This window comes from Phocoena sinus, chromosome X (genome assembly GCF_008692025.1).
Source record: "Phocoena sinus isolate mPhoSin1 chromosome X, mPhoSin1.pri, whole genome shotgun sequence".
Classification (NCBI taxonomy): Eukaryota; Metazoa; Chordata; class Mammalia; order Artiodactyla; family Phocoenidae; genus Phocoena; species Phocoena sinus.
In genome coordinates this window covers 44241797-44254592 of record NC_045784.1, presented here as the reverse complement: position 1 = coordinate 44254592, position 12796 = coordinate 44241797, and the positions used below count along the sequence as shown (strand labels likewise).

The following is a 12796-nucleotide window of genomic DNA, read 5'->3' as shown; positions in this document are numbered from 1 at the left end:
TGCAGAACATGGTGTTATGGGCTGAACTGTGTCCCTCCCAAATTCATATGTTGAAGCCCCAACCCGCAGTATCAAAGAATGTGGCTCTATTTGGAGATAGGGCCTTTAAAGAGGTGATTTAAGGCTGTTAGGGTGGGCCCTGATCCAATCTGACTGTGTCCTTATAAGAAGAGGAAATTTGGACACACAGGGAGACACAGGAGTGCACGCTACGCAGTGGAAAGACCATGTGAGGACACAGGGAGAAGGCAGCAATCTACAAGCCAGGAGAGAGGCATCCAAAGAAACTAAACCTGCCAACATCTTGATCTTGGACTTCCTAGGCTCCAGAATTGTGAGAAATAAATTTCTGTTGTTTAAGCCACCCAGTCTATGGTATTTTGTTACTGCCGCCTAAGCAGACTAAGACACGTGGTGACAATATTTACAATGTTAAAGGTTAAACTAGCACTATTTCAATACAATTACTACAAAGTATAGGCAAAGTCACAGACTGTTAATGCTCATGATTACAATACACTTAAGTTGCACACTGAAGTGGCATCATTCAGAGTGATGCAACAGTGAATCATCCATTATTCATTCAGAGTGATGCAATAATGACTGATCCATTACTGTGAACCAAAATCATGGTTGTCAATATCAGTATCCAGGGGAAAAAACAGCTACAACAACTGCAGAAGGCAGATAATCTATACCATACTTGTTTCACACTAAAAACTGTGTTGTTTTCACCCCCTAGTTGGGGGGCCACCATACAGGTTTTATACTCCCCCCTCAACAATATTTAGCACCCACCAGTGAAAATTGAGACTTTTGATATCCCAGGAAGGGGTTTCCTGGGATTCAGGACTTTCAGTGCTAAAACTGTAATAGTTCAAGGCAAACCAAGACAGTTGGCCATTCTAAGTGGTGCTCCTGGGATGCCACTGGCTATGTTCTATTTCTTGCCTGGGTGATGGTCACATGATGTACTTTATAATAACTTTTAGCTGTACATTTATGTTTTATGCATTTTTATGTTAGTGTATTTGTTTTTCAATATATTTTAGAAAAAGTTACGCCCCCTCGCTTCCCATCTCATATGTAATTCAAAATAAAATAATACTAAATCATAAAACAGAACAAAATCTAACCAATTTCTGATTTTTCCATGGTATATATATAATGTAAAATTGATTCCACTTTTTGTGATGCCCTACTTTGCTGGTGCCTTAGGTACCTGTTTATTTAAACAACCTGGTATTGCCCTCAATGAATGACATCACATTACCAGACACAACATTGGCAGGCCTTCCGACACTAGCCCCATGTGACCTTTTGCTTTTTATCACTCTTTCAGGTAGAGTTAATGGTTCCTTTCCACTGTACTTTGTGTCAGTGCTGATCACAATTAATTGAAATTAGGTGTTTATTATGTGTCTCCCAACATTGCACCGAACTCCTTGGAGAAAAATGGTGCCTTGTTCATTTCTGCATCATCAGTGCTTTGTGATTGGTACTTGGTGACATTTTTTGAATGAATGATGGGATTTTATTAGGGCCAGCTATCAAAGTCTTCCCTCCCTGGTGCCCTTGTACTACAACTGCATTATAAGCCTGCCTATGTTGGCTAAATCCCAAACTGGCTCTGTCCAACTGACAGCATTTATTTTCTGAGCACCCCCATTACCCTAGAATATAGAGCTGGTATAAAATTCATTTATATAAGATACATTTATTGACTATATCAATAAATACAGTCAATAAATGTACCCTGACCTGTGCCTGCAGTACAAAGAGGCAAAATCTAAATTGAGAGGATACAAAAAAAATAAAATAAAATAAATTGAAAGCGTAATCAAATGCTGAATTATGGCAGGGAAAACCGGTCTACATGAATCATTTACTGAGCCTTCTACATTGATGGCTCCTGGAAATAACTGTTTGACATCGTCTTCTTGAGGTGCCAAACAGTTACTTCCAAAAACCCAAGGGGTTTTTGATCATTTTTCCAAGTTTTATTATTGATTTTTTTGGGGGGGAGCGTGTCTTCCAAGCTCCTCACTCAGCCATTCTGAAAATCCCCACAATTATTTATTAATTGTTGTACAACGTTCTCTATCCATGAGAATAGATACTATAAATAGCCCAAGATAAAGAGGCATTGCTGTCTTGAAACATAAGGCAAAGATAGCTTCTTCATTGCCCAAAAGCACAAAACAAAGCAAAATCTGTCAAAATCATTTTTAATATTCAACTCATAAAATAACATATATTAGGTAATCTGATGGCCCTTGGCCATTATGAGGTACTTTTGTTTTCCTGTTTTGTCTTAGAGGTGTTTTGTGCTTTTGATGCAATCAAATTTATTTACCTGTATCTCTATGTTTTATGCCTACCCTACCCTATATTTCCTTTTATAATTTTATATTTTATGTTCAGGCCTTTTATATGAAATTTACTTTTATGAAAGCTGTGAGGTAAAGATCTAACTTTAATTATCCTAAGTGGATAACCAGTGTTCCTAAGACCATTTACTGAGTACTTTATCCTTTCTTTTTTTTTTTTTTTTTGCAGTACGCGGGCCTCTCATTGCGTGGTCTCTCCCGTTGCGGAGCACGGGCTCCGGACAGGCAGGCTCAGCGGCCATGGCTCACGGACCCAGCTGCTCCGCGGCATGTGGGATCTTCCTGGACCGGGGCACGAACCCGCGTCCCCTGAATCGGCAGGCGGACTCTCAATCACTGCGCCACCAGGGAAGCCCCCTATCCTTTCTCCTTTGTCAAAAACTGAATTCCCTTATACAGTTGGGTCTGTTTTGGACTCTTTATTCTGATCCATTGATTCATTTGTCAGTGTTTCTTCCACTACCACATCATTTTAATTATTACACCTCTATGGTGTGTTTTGATATTTGATAGGGCAAGTTAAGTCTCAACCCACTGTTCTTTTTCAAAATTGTCTCGGCTATTTTTGCACTTTTTCTCTTCCAAGTGATTTTTAGAATCAATTTGTTGAGTTCTGTAAAACTTTTCACTAGGATTTTGATTGGGATTAAATTTATAGACTTTTATAGGTCATTGACATCTTTACAATATTGAGTTTTACCATAGTGAAATACAACATATCTATCACTTCACTCAGATATTCTTCCATTTCCATCTGTAAAGTTTGGGTTTTTTTCATCTAGATTTTGTACATTTATTATAGATTTTTCCCCCTGGGTAATTTATAGTTCTGGGAGTTGTTGTGACTGGGATCTTTTTAAAATCTATTACAATGCCCAGTAGATTATTGTTGGTGAATAAAAATATTATTGCTTTTTGTATGTTGCTCTTGTATTTTGCCACTTTGCTAAATTATTTGTACTGGTTCTAATGGTTTCTCGATTGACTGTCTTGGATTTTTTATGTAGACAATTATATTGCTTACAAATAATGATAGTCATATTTACCTTTTTATTATTTTTATCTCTTTTGCCAAAGTTAATTCATTCATTCAATTAATATTTGGCAGCTGCTTATGTGCCAGGGCAGCTGCCATGTGCCAGGCATTGTTCTACACTTGGGGGATACAGTAATGGACAAAACAGACAAGGTTTATGCCCTCTAGTGCTTATATTCTATTCAGGAGACATTGACAATTTAGGAAAGGCATAAAAAGGTCAGTCACCTAGCTGCATGTAAGTCAAGGAAGTTAGAACACTCCCTAACATCATACACAAAATAAACTTAAAATGGCTTAAAGATTTAACTATACGGCATGATACCATAAAACTCCTAGAAAAGAACATAGGCAAAACATTCTTTGACATAAATCGTAGCAATGTTTTCTTAGATCAGTCTCCCAAGGAAAAAGAAATAAAAGCAAAAATAAACAAATGAGACCTAATGAAACTTACAAGCTTTGCACAGCAAAGGAAACCATAAACAAAATGAAAAGAAAACCTACAGACTGGGAGTAAATATTCGCAAATGATGCGACCAACAAGGGCTTAATTTCCAAAATATACAAACAGCCCATACGACTCAATATTAAACAAACAAACAACCCAATCAAAAAATGGGGAGAAGATCTAAATAGACATTTCTCCAAAGAAGACATACAGATGGGCAATGGGCACATGAAAAGATGCTCCTCATTGGTAATTATTAGAGAAAGGCAAATCAAAACTACAATGAGGTATCACCTCACACTGGTCAGAATGGCTATCATTAAAAAGTCTACAGATAACAAATTCTCGAGAGGGTGTGGAGAAAAGGGAACCCTCCTACACTGTTGGTAGGAATGTAAATTTGGTGTGGCCACTATGGAGAAAACTAAAAATAGAGTTGCCATACAATCCAGCAATCCCACTCCTGGACGTATACCCAGACAAAACTATAATTCGAAAAGATACATGCACCCCTATGTTCATAGCAGCACTATTTACAATAGCCAAGACATGGAAACAGCCTAAATGTCCACTGACAGACAAATGGATAAAGAAGATGTGGTTTATGTATACAATGTATTATTACTCGGCCATAAAAAGAATGAAATAAAGCCATTTGCAGCTACGTGGATGGACCTAGAAATTATCATACTAGGCGAAGTCAGTCAGAAAGAGAAAGACAAATATCATATGATATCACTTATTTGTGGAACCTAAAAAAGAATACAAATGAACTTATTTACAAAACAGAAACAGACTCATGGACATAGAAAACAATCTTATGGTTACCAAAGGGGAAGGGGGAGGAGGGATAAATTAAGAGTTTGGGATTAACACATACGCACTATTATATATAAAATAGATAAACAACAAGGACCTACTGTATAGCACAGGGAAGTATATTCAGTAACTTATAATAACCTATAATGGAAAATAATATGAAAGGGAATGAATATATACATGTATATATATATATATATATATATATATATATCTGAATAACTTTGCTGCACACCTGAAACTAACACAACATCGTAAATCAGCTACACTTCAATAAAAAAAAAAAGGTCAGTCATCACTGGCAAAATATCCCCAAACTTAGTGGCTTAAAATAACAATAAAGGGGGAGGGATAATTTAGGAGGTTGGAATTAGCAGATACACACTACTATATATAAAATAAATAACAACTATATATAAAATAAGATAAACAACAAGGACCTACTGTATAGCACAGGGAACTAACTATATTCAATATTTTGTAATAAACTATAAGGGAAAGGAATCTGAAAAAGAATATATATATATAACTAATTATATATATATATATATATGAATCACTGTGCTGTACACCTGAAACTAACACAATGTAAATCAACCATACTCCAATTTTTTTAAAAAAGGCATAGGCTCTGAAATCAGAAAAAAAAACAATAAATATTCATCTTACACAGTTGATACTGGTCGTGAATCTGGTAATAGCTTGTTGATGACTCGGGGTCTTTCTTGAGATTGTAGTCAAGATGTCAGCTGGGCTTGCCATCATCTGAAGATTTGGCTGGGGCTGGAGGATTCATTACCAAGATAGCTTACTTACATGGCTGGCAAGGTTCTGGTTGTTGGCAGGAGGCCTCAGTTCCTCATCTCCATAGGGCCGCTTGAGTGTCCTCATCATGTGGCAGCAGGCTGTTCCCGGGAAGAGTGATCCAAGAGGGAGAGACAGGCAGAAGCTGTAAAGTCGTTTATGACCTAGCCTTAACAGTATTCCATCATTTTCACAATATACTATTGATTACACAGATCAACCTTATTCAGTGTGGGAGGGGACTACACAAAGGTGTGAATACCAGCAGGCAGGGATCACTGGGGGCCATCTTTATTTTTTTTTATTAGAGTATAGCTGTTTTACAGTGTTGTGTTAGATTCAGGTATATAGCAAAGTGAATCAGTTATACATATACATATATCAATTTTTTTTTAGATTCTTTCCCCATATAGGCCATTACAGAGTACTGAGTAGAGTTCCCTGTGCTGTACTGTAGGACCCTATTAGTTTTCTGTTTTATATATAGTAGTGTGTACATGTCAGTCCCAATCTCCCAATTCATCCCTCCCTCCCCTTACCCCATCAGGGGCCATCTTGAAGGTTGGATACCACAAACTATACATGAATTTTGAGGGAATTGTAAAGCATGAAAGTAGAGGATGTCAGCTGTGAAGCATAGACAACTTGAAGCCAGGAGACAGGCTCATGAACAAGAATTGAGGATTATTAAAAAATGAATCTCTAAGATAGCTATTCTCAACCACCAAACTCAATAATGACTTTATAACAAATATTTTGTAATACCCTTTTATTTTCCTGAAACGGAGTTTGTGGATAAGTAACCTACCTATATACCTAATTTGAAAAGATGAGCATAATGTCCTAACTGTAACATTAAGGATATAAAATTATATTTTTTAACAAAATAAAACATATTTCAATATCTAAATGCTTAATCATGATTATACTGGAAGACATAATGAAGTCAGTGACCTCCACCTGAAAATGCTAACTGATACAGGTGTGTTGTATTGGTCACTCAAATACCACAGATGGCATTGCCATAGTGATGTTGAAATGGAGCAGGACCCTATGGTCCTCCCCACAATGTCCTCTGCCTGCCTTTTGTCTGTGGAAAAACTTTTATTAAAGAATAAATTTAATCAGAGAGTGAGAAAATTCAGAAACAAAGGAAAACAGTCCAAGACTAAATAATAATAGTCACTAAGCATAATCAAGGACCTTTAGTCCCTCTTCATGGGCTATGGATAATATTCTGAGCCATATTCTGTGAGCTATCTTGTAGATATTGAAACCCGCACCAGGTAGAAGTTAACTACAGGATGACCAGACTATAACCATGACATAAGCGGCCACAATTCTGAGAATTGGGCTCAAGGAAATGGGAACAAACCTACCCTGGAACTGAAGATTAACTGTAAGATGATGCTGGTCAGACCACCGCATGAACAATTTCAAGAGGACTGTCAGAGCTGACTCTTGCTTCTGCATATAGCCCCCTCCCTCCGTCTATAAAAGCTCTTGCACACTGGTTGTTGGGGGTCGGGGGTAGCTGGCCTTTGGACAGGAGTTCGCCCTCCTCCCGGGTTGCCGGCCTCCAAAATAAAGCAAATTTTCCTTTCCACCAACTTGCCTCTTTATTGGCTTTTGAGAGGTGAGCAGCTGGACCTTACTTTTGGTTACAATGTGGTTTTCCAAATGATGAACAACTCTTGGTAAAATTCTGAATAAAACAACGCACAATCTTCCCTTGATTTACATGATTGCTGCATTTTTGAAAACTTCAGTGTTAATTTAAACTGTATAAAAATACTTGGTGTTTTTGTTTAATATGGAGTTGGGCTATAAGCTCGGATAATCGTAAACAGTCTTTTCACCTACATGAATGTCTAGCAGACATTCAAAAGTCACATGAGATAAGACCATCATGTGCACTGCAGGACTTCAGCAACCCTGAACCCTGCCCACCCTCTCCCCCGGTTGTTGTGACAACCAAAAGTACCACCGTATATTTCCCAAAATGCCTTCTAGGGAGCAATATGGACCCCCACCCTCCCGCCCCCACTGAGGACCACTTACCGAAGAGAGGGAAGGTATGTGTAGGCAGTGGAAGGAAATGAGAAGTGGAAGGGTATGGTTGTGAGGGGTACTTGAGAACAGGAAATGAGGCAATCTGAATCTTGGGGCTTCCATCGCCATACATATTTATTGATGGAATGAAGGTCTCAGAACCAAACACAGCCTTATACCAGGGACAAGAGGGAAGATAGAGAGGGAGGTAGAAGAAAAGGCCAGGACTTGTGGACTCTGAGCTAATAGGACTTAGGACTACTACTGCACTTTTGCTGAAGTCACCTTAGCATTTTAGACACTACCTCATACCTTTCTTTCTTTCCCTTTCTTTGAGCCCAGACTAACTGGAGCTTCTAAAATGCTGAAAGACATCTCTATTTTACATATGAGGAGACTGAGGCCCAGAGAGATGAAATGCCTTATAGGAGGTCCCCACAGCAAGTTAGTTGATGGCTGAGCTGGGGGAGGTGAGGATCTTTCCACAAGAGTACTTTTTCTTTTCTTTTTGAGGATACAAAGAATTTATTTTGGCGTGTCTCTTTCCTGACTGTCTTCTGTGGTTTGTCTGTGAGAACTGCTGATAGCAATATGTCTTCAGGAAATGCCAAAATTGGGCACCATACCCCCCAGTTCAAAGCAACTGCTGTAATGCCAGATGGTCAGTTCAAAGATATCAGTCTATCTGACTACAAAGGAAAATATGTTGTGTTCTTCTTTTACCCTCTTGACTTCACCTTTGTGTGCCCCACAGAGATCATTGCTTTCAGAGATAGGGCAGAAGAATTTAAGAAACTCAACTGCCAAGTGATTGGTGTTTCTGTGGATTCTCACTTCTGTCTCCTGGCATGGATCAACATACCCAAGAAACAAGGAGGACTGGGACCCATGAACACTCCCTTGATATCAGACCCCAAGCGCACCATTGCTCAGGAATATGGGGTCTTAAAGGCCCATGAAGGCATCTCATTCAGGGGCCTTTTTATTATTGATGATAAGGGTATCATTCAACAGATCACCATAAATGACCTTCCTGTTGGCCGTTCTGTGGATGAGACTCTGAGACCCTCCAGTTCACTGACAAACATGGGGAAGTGTGCCCAGCTGGCTGGAAGCCTGGCAGTGATACCATCAAGCCTGATGTCCAGAAGAGCAAAGAATATTTCTCTAAGCAGAAACGAGCACTGGGCCATTTTAGGGCCAGGTTGCAGTAGGTGGCCATGAGAACAAAACTATTGTATTTTGTACTATTGTAATGCTTAAAACACGGGACCTTACACTCAGCCGAGATGTGGTGTGGAACAGGACAGGCCTTTCCTGCAGGGGTTGGGGAGGCCAGCCTTTCTTCCTCAGGAGGGAATGGCCTGAGCTGTGTTATGCGGCAGGCAAACTGATGTGTATAGTAGTAGGTTATCGTTTTTGGTCTTTTGTAGTTTTATTAAACTTGAGCTGAGACCTTGTTGATTCTTCATTTTAGGGAGGCATTAGCCTTTGAGTGTAAGAGGAATTTACTCTTTGCTTTCCCTCTTTAGGGGAAAATGAGGTGTGAGAGCTGCCTCAGAATCAGGAAATTATATTGAGGGGAAATGCAAGGAGATACAGGGAATGGATCTGAAGCAACGTGTTTCATTTCACCATATCTGGAGAAGAGCAAGACCTACTACACTATTGGCCAAGGCACTGCAATTTATGCTATAGGCTGGGTTGCAGGTTAAGAGCCCAATGAGATTACTGACATTTACTTTTACACTACTGGGAGGGCTATATGAAAACCTGAGGCTTGGCCTCTTCTGATAAATGCCTGGTACTGGTTCTGTAAAAGATCAGAGTTAGAGGCTTCAGTACCTTTGGAACTAAAAGGGAGAGGGGGACACAAACACAAGCGCTGGTGTTCATAGGGTAGGGCTTTCTGTGTCAAAAGCACAGTGCTGGGCACCTCTTGGCTTCCCTGGGTTTCTATCCTTGATTTAAGGGTAGTTCTTTCTTGTCCTCATATCATTGTCCTGAGGGAGGGCTGTCAGCGGGGCAAAGGCGGATTCCTCCTGGGCTCTTGAGGCTAGGGCAGATTCAGGACTGAGAATCCTTCTGTATATCATGTGGTGCCCTCCTAGACACCTTCCAGACACAGCTACCCTAGCCTACCTAGCCCTCCAGTATTCAGACAAGCAAGAACTATGAGTGGCAGTATAGGATTCCCGGGGCCTTCAGTAATAGCTTATTATATGCCAGGCACTATTTTGTATTTATTCAGTCTCCATAATAACTCTCTGAGGCAAGTACCATTATTTAGGGGACAGTTGCTTCTTAAGCCCTGTAACAAGTAGCATCTTGAAGCACTGCAGAGAAATGGTAACAGGTAATAATCCCATATTCCAAGGCAGGTGGCAAGTCTGGATCTGCTTTGGTCTTTTGACCAAACTTCTTTGAGCTTTGTTATCTTCATTTAAGATCTCTACTATAATTCTTTATCAAAAATGATCATCTTGGGGTTTCCCTGGTGGCGCAGTGGTTGAGAGTCCGCCTGCCGATGCAGGGGACACGGGTTCGTGCCCCGGTCCAGGAAGATCCCACATGCCGCGGAGCGGCTGGGCCCGTGAGCCATGGCCACTGAGCCTGAGAGGCCACAACAGTGAGAGGCCCGCGTACTGCAAAAAAAAAAAAAAAGATCATCTTGTACCCAATAAAAGTCTTGCCCAGCCAAATTTTAAAAAAAAGAATTGATTTTAATAATAGGCATCTGGTCAGTTTCTAGTGCTGGACCAAGGACTCTAGGCCTGGACCTACTTCAAATTGATCTGGTTTAAATGGATCACACTCTACATTCCAGATTATAACTGCCACTTGGTGAGTAGACATAAGGTTCGCCTCAAAGCTAACAAGAAAATGTAAAAATATATTTATTTATCAGTAATAAATAAATGTTATACATATGACTTTTTTCAGGTTAAAGCTTGAAATACACTCAAGGATGTTATGCACTGATTTTTTTTTCTCTTTCTTTTTTTAATTGAAGTAAAATTGACCTATAACACTATGCTAGTTCCAGGTACACAACATGGTGATTCAATATTTCTACATATTACAAAATGATCATCATGATGAATCTTCCACTTTTTAAAGGGAATTAGACCTGACTAGAAAGTGTAACTAGTGAACGGGCCTCTCTTTCCTCTTCAGGTTCCTTTGGAACAAGGTCAGGGACAGATAACACTGTTGTAATTCAGGCTCAGCTCCCTACCATCTGGAAGGTTAAGTCATGGGTTTGTTATGTTTTTTCTTAAAGAGCCAACCACTTGGAAGTCCTGAAGAACTGAAATACTTACAGTTGCTCAAGGGCCTGCCAGTGTCCCCTGACTTCTGACCAGATGTGCCTCAAGCTGGCTGACAGTATTAAGAAATATGTGTCCTCAGTGAGCGAGTGACCTGAGAAGGTTGACAGGCTGTCCAGTGACGACAGCCTCCTCCTTCTAGCCTCTGTCCTCTGCCCCTAATGTGGGGATGGGGTGGGGCATACCAGAGGTTGGTCTTCTCAGAGTTGTCTAGCTTTCCTTCAAGGGACTGATAATATTCTCTAGCACGGTATCCAGAAACGTGAGTTGCTTCCCCAGGGACCCAGGAAGGGCTTTTGAGAAAGATAGGTTCATATTTCCTGGGGGTCCTAATTATCTATGGCTGTGTAACAAGCCTCCCCAGAACTTAATGCCTGACATAAAAAAGAATGAAATGTGGACTTCCCTGGTGGCGCAGTGGTTAAGAATCCGCCTACCAATGCAGGGGACATGGGTTTGATCCCTGGTCCAGGAAGATCCCACATGCCGTGGAGCAACTAAGCCCGTGCACCACAGCTACTGAGCCTGCACTCTAGAGCCCACGAGCCACAACTACTGAGCCCACGTGCTACAACTACTGAAGCCTGTGTGCCTAGAGCCCATGCTCCGCAACAAGTGAAGCTACCACAATGAGAAGCCCACTCACCGCAACGAAGAGCAGCCCCTGCCCACCGTAACTAGAGAAAGCCTGTGTGCAGCAACAAAGACCCAATGCAGCCAAAAAATTAAATAAGCAAATAATAAGAATGAGACAATGCCATTTGCAGCAACATGGATGGGCCTAGAGATTATCATACTAAGAGAATCAGACAAAGACAGATACCGTGTGATATGGTTTATATGTGGAATCAAAAAAGTGATAAAAATGAACATACTTACAAAACAGAAATAGAGTCATAGATGTAGAAAACAAACTTATGGTTACCAGGGGGGAAAGGGAGGGAAGGATAAAATTGGGAGATTGGGATTGACATATACACACTACTGTATATAAAATACATAACTAATAAGAACATGCTGTGTAGCACGGGGAACTCTAGTCAGTACTCTTTAATGACCTATATGGGAAAAGAATCTAAAAAAGAGTGGGTATATGTATATGTATAACCGATTCACTTTGCTGTTCACCTGAAACGAACACAACATTGTAAATCAACTATACTCCAATAAAATTTAATAAAGAACTCAGTGGATTAAAACAACCATTTTCTTATATCTCATAATTGTGTGAGTCAGGAATTCCATCAGGGTTGGGCTGGATGATTCTTCTGTCCCACATGACTGAGATTGCTCTCAGCTGGTGGATTGGGATGGTCTGGAGGGTCCAAGATGGCTTCACTCATACAGCTGGCACCTTAGTAGGGATGACTGGAAGGCTGGGCTCAGATGACACTGTTGTGCAAGGTGCCTACATGGGAACTCTGTGGCGTGACAGTCTCAGGGTAGTTGGATTTCTTACATGGCAGCTTAAGGCTTCCAGAGTGAGTGTTATAAGAAACCTGTGTGAAAGCTACAAGACTTATGACTTAACTTCAGAAGTTCCAGAATGTCAGTTTTGCTGAATTCTTTTGGCCAAGCAAATCACTCAGTCTAGCCCAGATTTAAGGCAAGGGGAATTAGACTCTACCTCTCAGGGAGAAGGGTAGCAGAAGACTTGCTATTAACCTTAATCTGCCATACCAGTCTTATAGAAACATTCATTCATTCACTCAACAAATATTTATTGAATGTCTATTACATGCATACCCTAGTCACTAAAGACAATAGTGGGAAATAAAGCAGACACAAAAATTCCTGCACTTGTGGAGCTTACATCTTCCCAGAGGAGGTAAACAACAAATAAGAAATTAGTAAAATAGGGGCTTCCCTGGTGGTGCAGTGGTTGAGAATCTGCCTGCTAATGCAGGGGACACAG

The 12796-nt window shown here is 40.3% G+C and overlaps 1 protein-coding gene across 1 annotated transcript; it reads left to right on the top strand.

Moving 5' to 3' along the window:
* Positions 1-8128: 8128 nt before the first annotated feature.
* Positions 8129-8779, top strand: LOC116747648 (peroxiredoxin-1-like). The gene is given in 2 exon segments (XM_032620101.1): positions 8129-8615; positions 8618-8779. Coding segments are annotated over 2 exon segments (621 nt in total). The 5' UTR covers positions 8129-8143; the 3' UTR covers positions 8767-8779.
* The last annotated feature ends 4017 nt before the right edge of the window (positions 8780-12796 follow it).